Below are 22,199 nucleotides of genomic sequence, written 5' to 3' on the forward strand. Positions count from 1 at the left end.
GCATGCCGCTGCAAGATGCTGTAGTAGCCATGCTGGTTCAGTATGTCTTCAATTTTGAATAAATCCCCAACAGTGTCACCAGCAAAGCACCCCCACACCATCACACCTCCTCCTCCATGCTTCACGGTGGGAACCAGGCATGTAGAGTCCATCCGTTCACCTTTTCTGCGTCGCACAAAGACACGGTGGTTGGAACCAAAGATCTCAAATTTGGACTCATCAGACCAAAGCACAGATTTCCACTGGTCTAATGTCCATTCCTTGTGTTCTTTAGCCCAAACAAGTCTCTTCTGCTTGTTGCCTGTCCTTAGCAGTGGTTTCCTAGCAGCTATTTTACCATGAAGGCCTGCTGCACAAAGTCTCCTCTTAACAATTGTTGAAGAGATGTGTCTGCTGCTAGAACTCTGTGTGGCATTGACCTGGTCTCTAATCTGAGCTGCTATTAACCTGCGATTTCTGAGGCTGGTGACTCGGATAAACTTATCCTCAGAAGCAGAGGTGACTCTTGGTCTTCCTTTCCTGGGGTGGTCTTCATGTGAGCCTGTTTCTTGGTAGCGCTTGATGGTTTTTGCAACTGCACTTGGGGACACTTTCAAAGTTTTCCCAATTTTTTGGACTGACTGACCTTCATTTCTTAAAGTAATGATGGCCACTCGTTTTTCTTTACTTAGCTGATTTTTTCTTGCCATAATACAAATTCTAACAGTCTATTCAGTAGGACTATCAGCTGTGTATCCACCTGACTTCTGCACAACACAACTGATGGTCCCAACCCCATTTATAAGGCAAGAAATCCCACTTATTAAACCTGACAGGGCACACCTGTGAAGTGAAAACCATTTCTTGTGACTACCTCTTGAAGCTCATCAAGAGAATGCCAAGAGTGTGCAAAGCAGTCATTAAAGCAAAAGGTGGCTACTTTGAAGAACCTAGAATATAAGACATATTTTCAGTTGTTTCACACTTTTTTGTGAAGTATATAATTCCACATGTGTTAATTTATAGTTTTGATGCCTTCAGTGTGAATGTACAATTTTCATAGTCATAAAAATACAGAAAAATCTTTAAATGAGAAGGAGTGTCCAAACTTTTGGTCTGTACTGTATGTCACACAAAAAGTTAATAAATAACATTTCCCACATGTCTACTTTACATCAGCACAATTTTTGAACCAAAATTTTTTCTTGATAGGGAGCTATAAGGGTTAAAAGTTGACCAGCGATTTCTACATTTTCCAACAAAATTCACAAAACCATTTTTTTAGGGAACACATCACATTTGAAGTGACTTTGAGGGGCCTTTATGACAGAAAATACCCAAAAGAGACACCATTCTAAAAACTGCAACCCTCAAGGTGCTCAAAACCACATTCAAAAAGTTTATTAACCCCTCAGGTGCAAGAAAAAAATGAACATTTAACTTTTTTCACAAAAATGTTAGTTTAGACCCTAATGTATTTATTTTTGGAAGGGTAACAGGAAAAAATGGACCCCAAAATTTGTGCAATTTCTTCTGAGCACGCCAATACCCCATATGTGGGGGCAAGCCACTGTTTGGGCTCACGGCAGGGCTCGGAAGGGAAGGAGCGCCATTTGACTTTTTGATTGTAAAATTTGCTTGAATAATTAGTGGACGCCATGTTGCATTTGGAGAGCCCTTGATGGGCCTAAACAGTGGAAACCCCCCACAAGTGATGCCATTGTGGAAACTAGACCCCTCAGGGAAGTTATCTAGAGGTGTGGTGAGCACCTTGAACCCCCAGGTGCTTCACAGAAGTTTAGAACATTGAGCCGTAAAAATAAAATTTTCACATTTTTGCAACAAAAGTGTTTTTCAGCCTCCAATGTTGCATTTTCATAAGGGTAACAGAAGAGATTGCACCATGCAATTTGTTGTGTAATTCCTCCTGAGCACGCCGATAATTCCTCCTGAGCACGCCGATATGTGGGGGAATACCACTGTTTGGGTGCACGACAGGGCTCGGAAGGGAAGGAGCGCCATTTGACTTTTTGAATGTAAAATTTGCTTGAATAATTAGCGGACGCCAAGTTGCTTTTGGAGAGCCCCTGATGTGCCTAAACAGTGGAAACCCCCCACAAGTTTTTTGGAAACTAGCCCACTCAAGGATTTTATCAAGGGGTATAGTGAACATTTTGAACCAAGAGGTACGACACAGAATTTGATAACATTAGGTCATCATATTGAATACGTTTTCATTAGTCTGGAGCGCGAGTGCTCGCTACTTGAGTTTGCATCAGGTACTCAGGTATGCACAACGTATCGCGGGTGCTCAAGTGATATGCTCGAGTCCCCACCCCACATGTTTCACGGTTATTAGACACCAAAAAAAAAACAATATGCAGGGATCACTCGTGCATGTCAGGCAATCCCCGCGAGGTTTTTTTGGCTGTATAACAGCTGCAAAACATATGGGAAGGAGACACGAGCACCCGCGATACTCAGTACATACCCGAGCACCCGATACAAACTCAAGTAGCGAGCACTTGCGCTCAACATTAGTCGCCATATCGTCGTCATTTTTTTTCTTTACTTTTGAAAAAAATCCCAATCCTAACCGTAGCACAACTCTAACCGTAGAGTTTCTTTTTTACATCGTTCCTCGTGTGGTATAAGTGATTAGACCGCTTTATTCTTCGGGTTGGTGGGATTACAGAGATACCAGATTCACATCGGGTTTTTATAATTGACAGCTGTCACACACTAAAAGACGCTTTTTTTTTGCAAAGACTAGTTTTTGCATCTCCATATTTTGAGAGCTTTAATTTTTCTGTATTTCAACCGACAGAGTCATGTGATGGCTTGTTTTTTGCGGGACAAGTTGACTTTTTATTGGTACCATTTTTGGGCACGTGACATTTTTTGATCGCTTTCTATTCCGATTTTTTGGGAGGCGGAATAAACAAAAAACAACAATTCCGGAATTGTTATTTTTGTTTTTTGTTATACCATTCCACGTGTGGTAAAATTGATAAGGCAGCGTTATTCTTCGGGTCAGTATGATTACAGCTGTACTACATTTATATTTTTTTTATGTTTTGGCGCTTTTACACAATAAAAACTATTTTATAGAAAAAAAAATTTTTGCTTTATTCTGAGAGCTATAACTTTTTTATTTTTCGGCTGATGGAGCTGTATGGCGGCTTGTTTTTCATGGGACAAGATGACGTTTTCAGCAGTACCATTTTTATTTGCATTTGTCTTTTTGATCGCGTTTTATTGCATTTTTTGTTTGGTGGTATAATGATAAAGCATGGTTTTTTGCTTTTTTTTTTTTTTTTTTACTGTGTTCACTAAAGGGGTTAACTAGTGGGACAGTTTTATAAGACAGGTTGTTCCGGACGCGGCAGTACCATATATGGGTACTTTTGTTTTTGTTTTTTTTCTACAATAATATTTACTTATGGGTACAATATATATATTTTTGGGGGGGTTATTTTTTTTTTTTTTTTGATTATTTTTACAATTTTTGTTTTTTCACATTCTGATTCTTTTTTTACTTTTACACCTTGTCCCACTATGAGACTTTCACATTTTATTTTCAGATCGCCTGTATAGCATAGAGAGCAGCAGCAGCTCCCTGTGCTATACAGGCTGTCACTGCTGCAGAGGGAGAAGATACTTTCGTCATGCACTGCGCATGACCAAAGTATCTTCCTGCTGTCTGGTGACCCGGATGTTGTCATGACGACATCGGGTCGTCATGCAACATTCGGAAGCCGCAGCAGACAGAATTGGACACCGGCAAGAGAGGTGAGTATCGGCGGACACCGGCAAGAGAGGTGAGTTATCGGCGATCACCTCCCTTTGGTCCTGCAATGCTGAGATCGACTTTGATCGCAGCATTGAGGGGTTTCTGTGCAGGGAGCGGTGCAGGACCGTTCCCTGCACATAGTACCGCTTTTGTGCGGGCGCTATTGCCATATGACCTAATAGTACATCGTTGGTCCAGTCGGCCCAGGTCACCATAACATACTATTAGGTCACATGTCAGAAAGGAGTTAAAAGCCCACAAAAGTTCAAATCACCTAATTTTGCCCCATTAAAAATAAAACAAAGAAATACACTTATTTGGTATCGCTGCGTTTGTAAAAGTTTGATCTATCAAAATATAGAATAGATTAATCCGATCGGTAAACAGCATAATGAGAAAAATAATCGAAACGGCAAAATTAAATTTTCTTTATTGCAACATTGTAATAAAATGCAACAAGAAGCGATCAAAACATCGTTATCTGAACATCAGCTCAGGCTGTAAAAGATAAGCAATCACCCAGCCCCATATCCTGAAAATGTTACAGGTCTCGGAAAATGTCGACACAAGCCAAATTTTTTTTTACAAATTTCCGCATTTTTTTCCACCACTTAAATAAACAAAACCTACACATGTTTGGTATCTTCATCAGGTCGCCACTAGGAATTTCGGGGCCCCATACTGGTAAAATTTTGGGGCCCCCTTGAGACTCCTCCCAGGCTCCACCCCAGCTCCGCCTCCACCCCTTGAACCTTCCACAGTCCCACCGCCCACTCTTGGAAAAACTCCACTTCTGCACGACATCCTCACCAATCACACATTAACAGTTTCCATCGAACACCATTTGGATTTTTTCTCACCACTTAAATAAAAAAGTATCTATACATGTTTGGTGTCTATTAACTTGTAATGGCCTAGAGTATCATAATGGCAGGTCAGTTGTAGCATTCAGTTAACATGGTAAAAAAAAAACAACAACTGTGGAATTGCACTTTTTTTGCAATTTCACCGCACTTGGATTTTTTTCCCGCTTTCCAGTGCATGATATGGTAAAACCAATGATGTCGCTCAAAAGTACAACTTATCCCGCAAAAAATAAGCCCTCACATGGCCATATTGACTGAAAAATGAAAAAGTTATGGCTCTGGGAAGAAGGGGAGCAAAAACCTAAAATGCAAAGATGGAAAATGCTCCGGGCAACCCCTCAGCAGGGCGCGGCACCCCCTCAAAGGGCCAGGCATGCACTCCCTCACAGGGCCAGACGCGCACCCCCTCACAGGGCCAGCCAGGCACGCACCCCCTCACAGGGCTTCACAGGGCCAGCCAGGCACGCACCCCCTCACTGGGCCAGCCAGGCACGCACCCCTTCACAGGGCCAACCAGGCATGCACCCCCTCACAGGGTCACACAGGGCCAGCCAGGCACGCACCCCCTCCCAGAGCCAGCCAAGCACGCACTCCTTCACAGACACAGCCAGGCACGCACCCCCTCACAGGGCCTCACAGGGCCAGCTAGGCACGCACCCCCTCACAGTGCCTCATAGGGCCAGCCAGGCACGCACCCCCTCACTGGGCCAGCCAGGCACGCACCCCCTCACAGGGACAGCCAGGCATGCACCCCCTCACAAGGCTTCACAGGGCCAGCCAGGCACACACCCCCTCACAGGGCCAGCCAGGCACGCACCCCCTCACAGGGCCAGCCAGGCACGCACCCCCTCACTGGGCCAGCCAGGCACGCACCCCCTCACAGGGCCAGCCAGGCACGCACCCCCTCACAGGACCAGCCAGGCACATACTCCCTCACAGGGCCTCACAGGGCCAGCCAGGCACGCACCCCCTCACAGGGCCAGCCAGGCACGCAACCCCTTACAGGGCCAGCCAGGTATGCACCCCCTCACAGGGCCAGCCAGGCATGCACCCCCTCACAGGGCAAGCCAGCTACGCAACCCCTCACAGGGCCAGCCAGGCACGCACCCCCTCACAGGACCAGCCAGGCACGTACTCCCTCACAGGGCCTCACAGGGCCAGCCAGGCACGCACCCCCTCACAGGGCCAGCCAGGCACGCACCCCCTTACAGGGCCAGCCAGGCATGCACCCCCTCACAGGACCAGCCAAGCATGCACCCCCTCACAGGGCCTCACAGGGCCAGCCAGGCACGCACCCCCTCACAGGGCCAGCCAGGCACGCACCACCTCACAGGGCCAGCCAGGCATGCACCACCTCCCAGAGCCAGCCAGGCACGCACTCCTTCACAGGCCCAGCCAGGCACACACCCCCTCACAGGGCCTCACAGGGCCAGCTAGGCACCCATCCCCTCACAGGGCCTCACAGGGCCAACCAGGCACGCACCCCCTCACTGGGCCAGCCAGGCACGCACCCCCTCACAGGGACAGCCAGGCATGCACCCCCTCACAAGGCTTCACAGGGCCAGCCAGGCACACACCCCCTCACAGGGCCAGCCAGGCACGCACCCCCTCACTGGGCCAGCCAGGCACGCACACCCCCTCACAGGGCCAGCCAGGCACGCACCCCCTCACAGGACCAGCCAGGCACGCACTCACTCACAGGGCCTCACAGGGCCAGCCAGGCACGCACCCCCTCACAGGGCCAGCCAGGCATGCACCACCTCCCAGAGCCAGCCAGGCACGCACTCCTTCACAGGCCCAGCCAGGCACACACCCCCTCACAGGGCCAGCTAGGCACCCATCCCCTCACAGGGCCTCACAGGGCCAGCCAGGCACGCACCCCCTCACAGGGCCAGCCAGGCACGCACCCCCTCACAGGGCCAGCCAGGCATGCACCCCCTCACAGGGCCAGCCAGGCATGCACCCCCTCACAGGGCCAGCCAGGCACGCACCCCCTCACAGGACCAGCCGGGCACGCACCCCCTCACAGGGCCAGCCAGGCACGCACCCCCTCACATGGCCAGCCAGGCATGCACCCCCTCACAGGGCCAGCCAGGCATGCACCCCCTCACAGGGCCAACCAGGCACGCACCCACCCACAGGACCAGCCAGGCACGCACTCCCTCACAGGGCCTCACAGGGCCAGCCAGGCACGCACCCCCTCAGGCCTCACAGTGCCATGCACCCCCTCAGCAGGCAGCCTCCTCAACACACACGCTGCCTGCTGCCGCTGATGCCGCCGTCTGCCTCTCACTGTCCCGACTCCCGGGTCCCTGTCCAACAGATGCACCGCGGTCTGTGCATGTGTTGCACGCACTCTGCCCTGCTCCGAAATGAAAGTGAGCGTGCAGCGTGCGTACGCTTCACGTGACCGGCGGCGTCACTGCATTAGGACCATGATGCACCCCGCACCCAGCGGCGGTTTAAAGGTATAGCGCATATTTCCGGCCGCCAGGTGTGGGGTGCATGTATCTATGATGATTTGAACTGTGCACCCCTGAGGCCGGGGGCCCGGTGAGCAGAAGCAGAGAGAGGGAGAGCCCGGGCAGGCTGCTCGCGAGCCCTCCCTTTTTCCTTCTGTTCACTGGGCCCCATACAGTAGTAAGGGCAGTAATGCCCCAATGGCGGCCCTGATCTGCGTACTCATACTGATCTGGAGAATCATATTGCTGAATCAGTTTAACCGTATAGTGTACATGTTAAATACAAAAAAAAAAAATCATTGAATTGCACATTTTTTTTTGCACTTGAAAATTTTTTCCTGCTTTACAGTGCATCACATGATAAGATGAATGTGACTATTCAAAAGTACAACTCGTCCTACAAAAAACGAGCCCTCATACGGGTATGTTGATGGAAAAATAAAAACGTTATGGTTCTTGGAAGAAGGGGAGGGAAAAACTAAAACGGAAAATCGCCCGGTCATGAAGGATGAAGGGTTTAAAGGGGCTGTTCACTTCTGGATAAACCCTTACTAAAGGGATCTTAAAAAACTAAAAAAAAATTGATACTCATCAGATGTTGATTCCAGCAGATAATGTAGCACTGACTAAAGAAAAACTGCGCTAGTCCAGGAGGTGAATTCCAACTTTTTTTTAAAAAAAGATGTCACCTCCCCAGACCCATTATAATGGATTATCCAGTAATGGAAAACAGATCTATGTCTATAATAGATTGCATAGTATAATACAGTATATGGAATATTTTATAGAAAATTGAACAACATATTTTGACAGATCCGTTTTTACATAGATGCTGTAGGTTGTAATAATTTTATCTAATCAATTATTTATTAGCAGGAAAAACTTGAAGATGAAGCAGACCAACGAATACAAAATTTGCATGGCACAGAAGAACAAATTAAAAATGAGCATGACACAGACCAAAGGATAAAAAATGAGTTTGAAACAGACCAAAAAACAAAAGAAGAGAACCGCCAGTCCTCAGCAGGTGATAATTCATTATTTTATTTCTTCTTTTGTTCTCTTGTTGTCATCAGGGACAAATATTTAACTGTACTAGTGATTTGCAGGGTTTCCATCTTGATCTTTTTTTTCTTTTTTTTTCTGAACAATATATCAGCAGCTTGTCTTATAAATGTGATGTCAATTTTTACTGCAGAATTCACTTTTTATAATGTAAAGGCTAAAATCTGCTTCAGCAAAACCCATTGTTTTTTACATGCTGGTTTTTTGTGGATTTCTGGCAAAACTTGCAGCAGAAAATATAACAATCTTAAAAAATATATAATTATAAATAGTTTTTTTAAGCTGCATTATTGTAACATAAGCTCCTATGTATGCTGTCTTCTAATGCTCTGCTGACCCATCTCTCTGGTACATGCTCTGCATAATTCCCCTGCTTCATCTGTCCCACTCCAATCAATATTCACATATGTTTGTTCTTTCCCCACTATATACCTTATCTGATTTTTAGAGGTGCTAAACTGCAGAGACTTGCGTCCTGGCTCTGTCTTTGACCACCCAGCCATCTCCTGTTGAAATGACCAGCTGTTAATTTATCCACAAGCCGTTCCCACAATGCCCTACACCTGATATAGTTTAATGTGGCCTATATATTTAGACTCTCTGTAAGGGGTGCACGCGTGCTGGGGTGTGCACGCGTTTTCTTGTGCAAAGTGGCTTCGGAGAGAAGTGGCAGTTATTTCAGAGGCAGTTAGTCGGGGCAGGAGTCAGGTAACCAACACTTTGACCACTTAGTCTCTTTTAACTATGTTTCTGTTAGCTCTCACTTTTTCCTCTATAGTCCTCCACTTTCTAATAACCCCTCAAATCCCTACACCAAGTAAGAAACTCTTCATCTCTCCCTCCATCCTCCCCATTCATCTCACCTCCTCCTCCGAATTATTCCTCAACATTCAATCCTGGATCTCCAAACACAGACAGCCACCTCATGCTCTCTCTTGCTCTCACCTGCTAACACTTTCTCTGCTCCTCCTCACTGCTGGAGATATCTCTCCAAATCCTGGTCCTCCTCGCCATATCCCCAGAGTTACTTCTACCTCCTATCCACGACCTTCCTCAAACTGTCGCAACCCTTCTAACCTCATACCCATCCAACTAATACCCACCTCCTCAGCTATACTAACAGGAGCTCTATGGAACGCTCGCTCTGTCTGCAACAAACTTTCCTTCATCCACGATCTTTTCATTACAAACAAACTCTCCTTCCTCGCCATCACCGAAACCTGGCTCACCCCCTCTGACACAGCCTCCCCAGCTGCCCTTTCATATGGCGGATTCCACCTTTCCCACACCCCCCGCCCCAATGGCAAACATGGTGGAGGCGTAGGTTTCCTCCTATCAGAACTCTGCGCTTTCACCAAAATCCCACTGCCACCCTCCGTTACACTCCCCTCTTTTGAGGTGCACTGTGTGCGCATCTATTCCCCCTCCAACCTCCAACTGGCCGTCGTTTACCGACCCCCAGGGCAAGCCACCACCTTCTTAGACCATTTCACTACCTGGCTGCTTCACTTCCTTTACACTGACATCCCCACTATCATAATGGGTGACTTCAACATCCCCATTGACACTCCCCACTCGTCTGTCTCTAAGCTCCTATCCCTCACTTCCTCCTTTGGACTCACTCAATGGTCTTCCACACCCACCCACAAAGATGGCCACACACTGGACCTCATCTTCACCCGCCTCTGTTCCCTATCTAACCTCTCTAACTCACCACTCCCTCTCTCTGACCATAACCTCCTCACATTCTCTACCCTCTCCTCTCCGGGTGCACAATCCCCACTCCACAAACTCACACACCCTCGCAGAAATCTCAAACACCTTGACCTACACTCTCTCTCTGAATCCCTCCTTCCTCTCACAGACATAAATTCCTTGCACGATGCAGACGTTGCTGCTGCTTCATATAACACCACAATAGCTGCAGCTCTAGACTCGATCGCCCCTCTCACACACACCACACCTCGCACATTCAACAGGCAACCCTGGCACACTAAACTTACCAAAGAACTGCGCCGGGCCTCCAGGGTTGCGGAGCGGAGATGGAAAAGGTCTCACTCCATCGAGCACTTCATCGCATTCAAGCAATCCCTCACTAATTTCAAGTCCGCACTCACTACAGCAAAACAAACCTACTTCTCATCTCTCATATCCTCCCTATCTCACAACCCTAAACAGCTATTTAACACTTTCAACTCTCTCCTTCGTCCCCCAGCACCTCCTCCCTCTTCTCTCATCTCAGCCGACGACTTTGCCTCATTCTTCAAACAGAAGATTGACACCATCAGACAAAACTTTGGCCTAAAGTCCACACAACCCCTCCTCATATCTACTCAACCCTCCTCCTCCAAACCCCACTTCTCCACCATTACAGAAGGTCAAGTCTCCTCTTTACTCTCCAAATCACACCTCACCACCTGCGAACTTGACCCAATCCCATCCCACCTCATCACTAACCTCACCTCAGTCTTCATCCCAACCCTAACCCACCTCTTCAATCTATCACTAACAACCGGAGTCTTCCCCTCATGTTTCAAACATGCCGCAATCACACCCATCCTCAAAAAGCCCTCCCTTGACCCTTCCTCTCTGACCAGCTACCGCCCCATATCACTCCTCCCCTTTGCCTCAAAACTTCTAGAACAACATGTCCACCTTGAACTGTCCTCCCACCTCTCCTCCTGCTCCCTCTTCGACCGTCTACAATCTGGCTTCCGACCGCATCACTCGACTGAAACTGCCCTGACCAAAGTCACCAACGACCTACTAAATGCCAAATCCAAGCGACACTACTCCATCCTCCTCCTTCTGGACCTGTCATCTGCCTTTGACACAGTGGACCATTCCCTCTTACTCCAGATTCTCTCATCTCTTGGCATCACGGACTTGGCTCTATCTTGGATCTCCTCATACTTAACAGACAGGACATTCAGCGTCTCCCACTCACGCACCACCTCCTCATCTCGCCCCCTATCTGTCGGTGTCCCCCAAGGTTCAGTTCTAGGACCTCTGCTCTTCTCCATCTACACCTTCGGCCTGGGACAGCTCATAGAGTCTCACGGCTTTCAGTATCACCTCTATGCTGACGACACACAGATCTACCTCTCTGGACCCGATATCTCCTCCCTACTAACCAGAATCCCACAATGTCTGTCCGCCATCTCATCCTTCTTCTCCGACAGGTTTCTAAAACTCAACATGGATAAAACAGAGTTCATCATCTTTCCACCCTCTCATTCACATCCCCCATCCGACCTATCCATCAACGTCAATGGCTGTTCACTCTCCCCAGTCCCACAAGCTCGCTGCCTTGGGGTAACCCTGGACTCTGATCTCTCCTTCAAGCCACATATTCAAGCCCTTTCCACCTCCTGCCGACTCCAACTCAAAAACATCTCCCGGATCCGTGCATTCCTCAGCAAAGACTCTGCAAAAACACTAGTGCATGCCCTCATCATATCCCGCCTCGACTACTGCAACCTCCTACTCCGTGGCATCCCTTCCAACACTCTTGCACCTCTCCAATCTATCCTAAACTCTGCTGCTCGACTAATCCACCTGTCCCCCCGCTATTCCCCGGCCTCTCCTCTCTGTCAATCCCTTCACTGGCTCCCTATTGCCCAGAGAATTCAGTTCAAAACTCTAACCATGGCATACAAAGCCATCCACAACCTGTCTCCCCCATACATCTGTGACCTAGTCTCCCGGTACTTACCTGCACGCAACCTCCGATCCTCACAAGATCTCCTGCTCTACTCCCCTCTTATCTCCTCCTCCCACAATCGTATACAAGATTTCTCCCGTGCTTCCCCCCTACTCTGGAACTCTCTACCCCAACATATCAGACTCTCGCCGACCGTGGAAACCTTCAAAAGGAACCTGAAGACCCACCTCTTCCGACAAGCCTACAACCTGCAGTAAACACCACTGCACGACCAGCTCTACCCTCACCTACTGTATCCTCACCCATCCCTTGTAGACTGTGAGCCCTCGTGGGCAGGGTCCTCGCTCCTCCTGTACCAGTCGCTGACTCGTTTTGTTAAGATTATGTAAATGCTTTTGTTATGTATATCCCTATCACATGTAAAGCGCCATGGAATAAATGGCGCTATAATAATAAATAATAATAATAATAATAAACTCCTTGATTAAATAACAGCTTTACCACATAAAATGAACACATTAAATATAATGACTATTTTGGCTTCTGTCCACCTACACTATGTTCTTCATATGCATACACATGAAAAATGCATTGAACGTACTCAAATCTCCAATATATTAGACAATGTCTTTAAAGCGCTATAGAATATTTTCTGTAATATGTTGGCGCTATTAAAGCAAGCATTGTAAAAAATAAATATTGAAAAAAAATATTTAAGAGGCGTGTCCACAAATGAACGTTATCATCACCTCTAGAAGATAACTTTCTGATCATTGGGGTCCAACCACTGTTCTCGGGATAATCAGGATTGCTGGAGGTCCAAACTATTTAGGGAATGGATCTAAAAATAAAATGGTGGCCTGGGAAACCAATTGGGAATGGGCTGTATTGTTAAATTTGGGCTGGGGCTACAAAGCAACTTTGGTTGCAACAGAGGTCACAGGGCCAATGTTTACTGTATCTGCTACACACGGTTGTCATACAAGTAAATGGCATCGCATTGCTATGCCCCACTGCCCCCCAAATTCAATATGATGGCCCTACAGCTTGTTTGTATACAGTATGATGACCTCACAGCCACCTATACACAGTATGATGGTCCTATACCTCCCTATTTGTAGTATGATGCACACACAACCCCCTATTTACAGTATGATGTCCCCACAGCTCCCTATATACAGTATGGTGCTGACACAGCTTCCTATATACAGTATGGTGCCCCCACAGCTCCAGTATATACAGTATGATGTCCCCACAAGGGCTAAACGGCAACTTTGGTTCTGTGTAGCTGCTACAATGAGATGTCATACAAGTAAATAGCATTGCATTGCCATGCCCCACATTTACCTATGTACAGTATGATGTCCCATAGCTCCACACTATACAGTATGATGTCCCCACAGCTCCCTATATGCAGTATGAAGCCTCCACAGCTCCCTATATGCAGTATGATGGCTCCTACACCTCCTTATATATAATATGATGGCTCCTAAAGCCCCCTGTATACAGTATGATGGATGACGGCCCCCACAGCTCCCTAAATACAGTCCAATGGCACGAAAGCCAGACAGACACCGCTTACCCCCCCTGTGCAGCTGGTCTCCCATCAGGCTCTGTTACCTAGAGATCCTCTCTGATGAGTACAGGCAGCATCAGGCGCGCTGTGTGATGTAATTCAGCATGCTGCATGGCCACGTCTTCTATTCTTTGATGCGGCTAGGACAGCACCCAGTTCATTTAAAGACAAGGTGCCGATCCGGCCGATAGCTGCCACCCACCCCAGCCCGCCCTTAGCATTGTGTTGCAAGAAAAGAAATAGTTTCGAAAGCCACATGTGGCTTGCGGTTTGCTTGTTTGAGACCCCTGATTTAGGGCATGACTTTCAGTTGTGGGAATGCAACTTTAAATAAATCAAGACATTTGATTTTTAATTAGAGTAAAAAAAACTATTTACAGTTCATCATAATTCTGCCATCATTATTCTGTATTTATAACCAGATGGCACAAACGTCAGACCAAAACCTATAGAGATGACACCACGTCAAGAAAGAGCGTCTTCTAGACAGGAGACAATTAATTTACAAGAAAGTAGGGACATTAATCCTCCAGCCCCATCTACTGGTCAGAATCAGGACAACAGCAAGTCTGTGCTAGGCATGAAAGGTATGGATATAGCGCCAGTGGTGGATTTAATTTAGCACATATTTGCAATATTATGTTTTTTATTTAATTTTGAAAATAATTTAATATTCGCAATAGGAAAATCTCTATGTAGTTTCTTCGTGGTTGAGCTCATAGTTCTTAATCATGTTTTCAACAAATGTGTGTGGCCCGGGCATTACTATCATGTGTGGCTAGGATTTATTGGTCTTAGAATGTGCTTAAACTCGGACATCCCAGGCTTTAGGTTAGTCATGTATTTGTTGTTAGTGAAAGGGTTTGTACAACTTATCCCCTGTGTACAGGATAAGCTACGCAAAACTGATCGCAGGGGTCCAATACTGGATTCAGCTTTCTCTTGCAGTGCCATAGAGAATGAATGGAGCAGGCACTGGTGGACACAGACAGAAGAGGGCCCCTGTGCAATAACAATATATGGGCCCTTTGCAGTCCAATAGCTCATCATAATGCATAATTGCACCTGCTTTGGAGATATAAATAGGCCCCCTTTCCTCTTGGGCCCCTGCACAGGTTGCACCAATGATATGTCCGCTCCTGGGAGCAGGCTTGCACATGTTGGGCCTCCATTCCATTCAAAAGGGGCTCTGCAGGGTCCTGTTGTTGGATCAGTGTGGGTGCCGCTTGGCACAAATTCTTTAAAGTACTAAAATAAAGAATATATGAAACGGAATCTCTCACCTGGTTTCTTCCACCCAATTTGAGAGCAGCATAATGTAGGGACAGAGCCCCTGATTCCAGCAATATCACTTACTGGGCTGCTTGCTGTAGTTTTGATAAAAGTTTTATAAGCATGAGATTATCACTAGAGGATGAGTAAACCTGCTGCCATTTAGCTCTCCATATTCATGAGCTCTGTATAACCTCGCCCCCACCACTGATTGGCAGCTTTCTGCCTATGCACAGAGAGGAAGCTGCCAATCAGTGCTGTGGGCGGGGTTATAGAGAGCTCAGCATTCTGAGCACTGCTAGATCTGCAGCAGATCAAACACTGATTTTAGCAAAACTGCAGCAAGCAGCCCAGTAAGTGATACATCGCTTGAATCAGAGTCTCTGCCTCTATGTTATGCTACTCTCAGCTGGGGTAGCAAAAACCTGGTGACAGATTCCCTTTAAGGAGTTTAAATATCATGTTGTTCTGAGGAAAAACATGGTTTCTTCCCATAGCACTACAAACCCGCCCTGTCAACTGAATGGTTACACAGCCATTGGATTATAAAGGATAGACACATTTGGCACCATTTTATTTCAATTAAATGCATGTATTTTTGCTAAAAATAATTTCTGCATTAGGGTTTCATTAGAAATATTAGACTGTTTAGCTTCTGCAGCCTCTACTGTATGTATCACTATACCTAGCAGACTGCAGGGGTAATAGTGAAGCTGTCAGGCTGCTCTTCTTCTGTATAATCTTCGAAACTGATTTCTGACCACAATAAAGTGCAACATTCAACTGGTCATAAATCAGCTTAGAATGTTGCTCAGGAGAATTGAGATAAGAGTTACAGACCTTGGTGTCAGTCAAGCTTGGATTAACGGTTATCTCATTCTGCAGCCTGATATGTGCTGTCATACACAGTGAGAGAGTATGGAAGAGGCAACTTTTTAATGACACCCTAAGTCAAAGATGCTTTTTAGTTAAAAACTGTAAAAGTATGAAGAACTCTGTTGATATTTACCATACCTGTCCTGGAATTTCCCTTACTAGGCTCGGAAAAGCAACCAAACCAAAAACCTAAGGATTCAGAAATCACAAAGACCCAAAATCCAAAAAAACCAAGGGGCAAAAATGAGAATAATCCTGAAATGTGAGTAACCTTCATGTAATTGGGCGTCATTTTTACATCTGTTGTTTTTATACTGTATATATTAAGATATGATATCCAGTTTCTATCATTCCTATCTTATCTCATAGATCCTCAGCTTTGAGATAAAATTGTTACATATTTGAAATATCTTGTAATAAGGAATAGATTGTACAACATTCTCTTTTATCATCAGTAAACACAATGAACTATATGGAGCGCTTCCCTTTCTTGTAATTATTATATATATTTCAATATCAAAATATCAGTACAGCCTTAACAGTGTCTATGTAACCCAGAAGGTGCCACTATTAACTGAAAATCCTCTCCCCAACCGAAGCTGAAATGTTAAAATACCATGCTTCCTTTATCACAGGTAGTTCTGTTACATGTTGGATAAAGGGAATCTTTCAGGTTTTCACCCTTCCGTCCCACTATTTATATGCACATGAAGTTCTTTCAAAAACAAATCCAGCAATATTTTACATCGTCAGTCCTTTCCTCCATTACGGACAAATCAGAGTTTGACGTGATATGTAAATGAGGCTGAAGAGCTATTGTAGATCTGACGCCTCTGTCACTCCAACTCTATTCCCCACCCAGTGCTGCCTCTTCCTACTTGACTAACGGTTCCTTTACCTGAAATCTCCGAGCATAGAGGTTATTAGTGAAGCAGGAGGAGGCAGGGGAATAGAGCTGGAGTGACAGAGGCTTCAGATCTACCATAGCTCTTCAGCCTCAATTGCATACCAATTCAAACTTGGTTTCTCAGTAATGGAGGAACATACTGGTCATGTAAAGGTATTGCTGGGCTTCTGTTTGAAAGAGCTTCATGCACATATAAATAGCATGGTGGGTGAAAGCCTGCTGACAGATTCCATTTAAAGTGTATCTTCAATTAATCTAAACTAATATGTTCTTAGTGTTAAAGATGTGGAGAAAGCATCCATTAAGAGGAAGGAGAATGTGCCTGTCATTCCACAAGAGACAGAAGTTAGCCAGGACGACAGCCACCTAGAGAAGCAGCAATTAACAGAAGAAAAAGAGACTGCACTTCTACAGGAAATCACCAACACCGTGGTCCGTAACCCATTTACTTTCATTACTCCATATTCTCTTTAATGTGATATTTTTTCCCCTTACAGCTCTGTGTTGTGCTGTTCCCCTGTTATCCACCCTAGCAATTTAGGAGTGAGTTGGAACTGGGTCAATTTATGTGTAGATCAGTTGTCAGTTCATTAATAAATTTCCATAAAAATACCAGAGGAAACAGGCAACAAAGACCTCTAAGAGAAAATAGTCTGTCTCAGTGCTTCTTAAAGGGAACCTGTCAACAGGTTCTGGCCACCTAATCTGATAGCACCATAACGTGTAGACAGAGACCCTGATTCCAGCGATGTGTTACTTACTGAGCTGCTTGCTTGTAATATATCTTACCAGAGAAATCTGACTCTTTCACCTCCTGTACTGATCTTTCATTATAAAGAGTCTCAGTTCATATGTAAAATTTGTCTTCAGTGAATACAGACTTCCCCATTTATGAGATAGGAGATGGCAGTTGGTGCTCATATAGTTCTATGGAACTTGCAGCAGAATGTCCGTGTCTGCCTCTAGATCCTCCCCTTTCCATAGAATTTCATGAGCACCAACTGTCATCTCCTGATCTTTCACTCTCACTTAAAGGGGTAAAATCTGTATTCACTGAATGCAGATTTTACCCCTAAATTCAGAATTTTGAGAATGAAAGATCAGTTCAGAAAGGAGTGGATGTCTCTGATAAGATATATTACAAAATTGCTTATTTGAATGTGTACTATTGATTTATAAAATAATAATTAAAACAACAGTTACTTTTTAAACAGAAATATCCTGAGCTGATAAGTTCTCTTTATGGGATTTTGTTGGTATTTTTTATTTTGGTTTTTAAAGCTGTTCAGAGGGGAGACAAAAATGTATTCACATAAACATAACTTCAAAAACTATAAACACTATAATATTGTCTTCAGTTGTCACAGTATGTGCGATTTAGAATTATTCACTGAGACAGAGACGTATCTCTTGAGTGCGCCACCTCACTTCTAGGATGCTACATCACACATCAGAGGCATGGCTTGCTACTGGCTGCTCAACAAGCCAGCCCCTGATAACGCCTCCTTCCATACAGCCAGATTAGAGGGTGAGGCATGCTCATTTCTTGTTATGCAAGCCAGTTCCCGGACAAAGACAAAATGTCATGTGTGTAGGTTTATAATGTCATTCCATCATTTGTGCTCTCCCTGGGTGCCTCTCGCTGTAGCCTAGGCCATTTTTTCACAGTTTATCTCTGACCGTCATAGTTTCCCTTCATCAGGGGCGGACACAGACTGTAGTGGGCCCCTGTGCAAGAAATTTTGGGGGGCCCCCCCTGCCCTTCATAAGGCAACAAAGTTATGTAAACATAACCCCCCATGTGCATCTCTCACCCCCCCATGTGCAGCTCTCATCCCACCCATGTGCAGCTCTCACCCCCCGTGCATCTCTCATCCCCCCCATGTGCATCTCTCATCCCCCCCATGTGCATCTCTCATCCCCCTCCGTGCATCTCTCATCCCCCCCATGTGCATCTCTCATCCCCCCCATGTGCATCTCTCATCCCCCCCCATGTGCATCTCTCATCCCCCCCATGTGCATCTCTCATCCCCCCCCCATGTGCATCTCTCATCCCCCCCCATGTGCATCTCTCATCCCCCCCCATGTGCATCTCTGATTCCCCCCACTCCTAGTTAATTAATTGTATTTAAAAAAAATAAAACTTGTTATACTTACCCCCATGCAATCCCTGCAGAATCCTGGCGCTCGTCCACGTCGCTGCCACCAGGTTCTCCTGACGTTCGGCCATGTGACGGCGCCACATACATAGCCATCAGCTTTTGTTTTGGCCAAAAGATTTTTAAAGCCGCCACCACGATAAGGTAGACTCTTCTGGGCGGGCCCTACTCTAACCTATTAAAATTTTCTTAAAATATCCAATACTCTTTTTAGATATATTTTTATTTAGTTTTCTTTAAGGGAATGTGTCATATACATTTTTTTTTTAAATGACCAATAATACCACATACAGGGAATACCGCCACACCATGACCAGACCACATATTACCACAACATAGTGACCGAATAATACCACACAGAAGGGAGAAAAACTGCCACACCATGACCAGACCACATATTACCACTACATTACTAATATTACCACCACATTACTAATATTACCATAAGTGTCATTATACACGGGAGCTCTATACATGGTATGTATAACGTAAGTGTCCAGGTAATCTAGTGATCACCAGTGAAATTATACACAGGAGCTCTGTATATAGTGTCAGTGTACAGGTAATACAGTGACATTATACACAGGAGCTCTGTATATAGTGTACAGGTAATACAGTGATCATCAGTGACATTATACACAGGAGCTCTGTATATAGTGTCAGTGTACAGGTAATACAGGGATCACCAGTGACATTATACACAGGAGCTCTGTATATAGTGTCAGTGTACAGGTAATACAGTGATCACCAGTGAAATTATACACAGGAGCTCTGTATATAGTGTCAGTGTACAGGTAATACAGTGATCACCAGTGACATTATACACAGGAGCTCTGTATATAGTGTCAGTGTACAGGTAATACAGTGATCACCAGTGACATTATACACAGTGTACATGTAATAGACTGACTCACCGGTGACGTCTCTAGGTGAAGTCCTTCATCTTCGCTTTTCTCCTTCATCCAGCACAGACCGCCATCACTCGTCTCTGCATAAAATAACACAGTTATCTAGAGCACATTCCCCAACTTCTACATTACGCAGCTGAATACAGACGTGCATCCACCATCAATATATGGTTAGTTATTAGGCAACCTACCATTCCAAATATAAATTGTAATCCACCACTGTGCCCCCATTAACTGTAAATAGGCACTTAATATATAATTTAATTAGAACCTCTACTCTTTCCGCCAATTTGTTACCAGTCACACTCCTGCATCCGCAACGCCCCCTACTCTATACTTCCTGCTCCCCGCATTCAATATTTACATGCACCCCCTGCCCCAATTCATTATATCATGTCCGTGCTCTCCCCACCCCATCATCATTTATCATTTACTCTCCCCCACCCCACATTCGTTATGTGCCCCTCTCTCATCCCCCTCCCCCACATGTGCCCCTCTCTCATCCCCCTCCCCCACATGTGCCCCTCTCTCATCCCCCTCCCCCACATGTGCCCCTCTCTCATCCCCCTCCCCCACATGTGCCCCTCTCTCATCCCCCTCCCCCACATGTGCCCCTCTCTCATCCCCCTCCCCCACATGTGCCCCTCTCTCATCCCCCTCCCCCACATGTGCCCCTCTCTCATCCCCCTCCCCCACATGTGCCCCTCTCTCACCCCCCTCCCCCACATGTGCCCCTCTCTCATCCCCCTCCCCCACATGTGCCCCTCTCTCATCCCCCTCCCCCACATGTGCCCCTCTCTCATCCCCCTCCCCCACATGTGCCCCTCTCTCATCCCCCTCCACCACATGTGCATCTCCCATCTCATCCCCCTCCACCACATGTGCATCTCCCATCTCCCCCCCCCCACACACATGTGCATCTCCCATCTCCCCCCCACCACACACATGTGCGTCTCCCATCTCCCCCCCACATACACATGTGCATCCCCCTCTCTCATCCCCCTCCCCCACATGTGCCCCTCTCTCATCCCCCTCCCCCACATGTGCCCCTCTCTCATCCCCCTCCACCACATGTGCATCTCCCATCTCATCCCCCTCCACCACATGTGCATCTCCCATCTCCCCCCCCCCCACACACATGTGCATCTCCCATCTCCCCCCCACCACACACATGTGCATCTCCCATCTCCCCCCCACATACACATGTGCATCTCCCATCTCCCCCCCCCACACACACACATGTGCATCTCCCATCTCCCCCCCCCACACACACACATGTGCATCTCCCATCTCCCCCCCCCACACACACACACATGTGCATCTCCCATCTCCCCCCCCCACACACACACACACATGTGCATCTCCCATCTCCCCCCCCACACACACATACACACACACACACATGTGCTTCTCCCATCTCTCCACTCCTAGTTAATTGTATTTTAAAAAAAATAAAACTTGTTATACTTACCCCCATGCGATCCCTGCAGAATCCTGGCGCTCGTCCAAATCGCTGACAGCAGGTTCTCCTGACTTCCGGCCATGTGACGGCACCGTCACATGACCGGAAGTCAGGGGAATCATCAAGGCGCTGCTGCAACAGCGCAGCTCAGCGCTGAAATGTTCCGGACCCGGCGCATAGCATGGGGCCCCGGAGAGAGACGCACAAGAGGGGGGCCCCCGAGGGGGCCCCTACCGGCCGGGCCCCATACTGGAGTCAGGGCAGTCATGCCCTGATGGCGGCCCTGCTGGAGGCTGGAGGGGCCCCCTCTCCCTCGGGGCCCCCGTTCAATGAACCGGCTGCACGGGCGGTAGTTCCGCCCCGGGCCTTCATGCTCCTTGACATATCACTGATAAGCTGTGCAATTGCAGGCTTTATCCCTCCCATAGTCTATTCCCTCTTCACCAGTAATGCTCTCCCTTTCTCTCATACTCCCTTTGTAGTTTCCTGCCCTCTGCAACCTTTTTGGACCACTCTTCTCACTCCTATTTCACATGTGGCTGGCCAGCCAGAAGAACAGAGCTTATTAATGAGATCTGATGGGGTTATATGTTTGATAAAGTTGCAGCTGACATACTGATGCTTTCCTCAGGCTGGGGATGCACATGTAAAACTTGAATGATGACAGCAACAAACAGGTTCCATGGAACAGAAAATTACAAAGTGAATATGGGTGGAGGAAGAGCACTGCTGTTGAGGTGGGGATAGACTATGGGAAACCAACCTTCAGCTGTACAGCTTTTCTGTGAAATTCCAAGGAGCATGGAGGGAAGCTATGACTACCACAGATAAGCTGTGAAGAAGCAGGAAAATATCACAGCAGGAATTCACCCAGACAGAGTATAAATGATGGCATGACATTACAAACTAACACACAAGATAACATGTTTGATAAGGGGGCTGGCTTGCATAAGAAACATTGAGCAAGCCATGCCTCCTGATCTGTGACTGCATAGAAGTGGTGTTATCAGGGGGATGCCTTGTACTAGAAGCTAGTAGCAAACTATGTCCCCTGATCTGTAATGTAACATCCCAGAATAGAGGGGGAGCACTCAGGAGCTACGTTTTCGTCATAGTGAGTAATCCTGCATACAGGTGCATCTCACTAAATTAGAATATCATCAAAAAGTTAATTTATTTCAGTTCTTCAATACAAAAAGTGAAACTCATA

General features: G+C 46.6%; 1 protein-coding gene across 6 annotated transcripts in view; it reads left to right on the forward strand.

Moving 5' to 3' along the window:
• KIAA2012 (KIAA2012 ortholog) overlaps positions 1-22,199 on the forward strand; it is a 276,644-nt gene that overhangs the window by 220,596 nt on the left and 33,849 nt on the right. For 4 of the 6 annotated variants that reach the window (XM_073646453.1, XM_073646452.1, XM_073646456.1 and 1 more), the window contains 4 exons: positions 7,974-8,127; positions 13,828-13,992; positions 15,716-15,815; positions 16,736-16,892. In XM_073646453.1, the coding sequence (XP_073502554.1) occupies positions 7,974-8,127; positions 13,828-13,992; positions 15,716-15,815; positions 16,736-16,892 (576 nt within the window). The remainder of the gene's footprint in view (positions 1-7,973; positions 8,128-13,827; positions 13,993-15,715; positions 15,816-16,735; positions 16,893-22,199) is intronic. The other 2 variants (XM_073646457.1, XM_073646458.1) reach the window with 2 other exon arrangements.

The sequence above is a fragment of the Phyllobates terribilis genome, unplaced genomic scaffold (assembly GCF_046119375.1).
Source record: "Phyllobates terribilis strain yellow unplaced genomic scaffold, ASM4611937v1 Scaffold_9__5_contigs__length_417890890, whole genome shotgun sequence".
Classification (NCBI taxonomy): Eukaryota; Metazoa; Chordata; class Amphibia; order Anura; family Dendrobatidae; genus Phyllobates; species Phyllobates terribilis.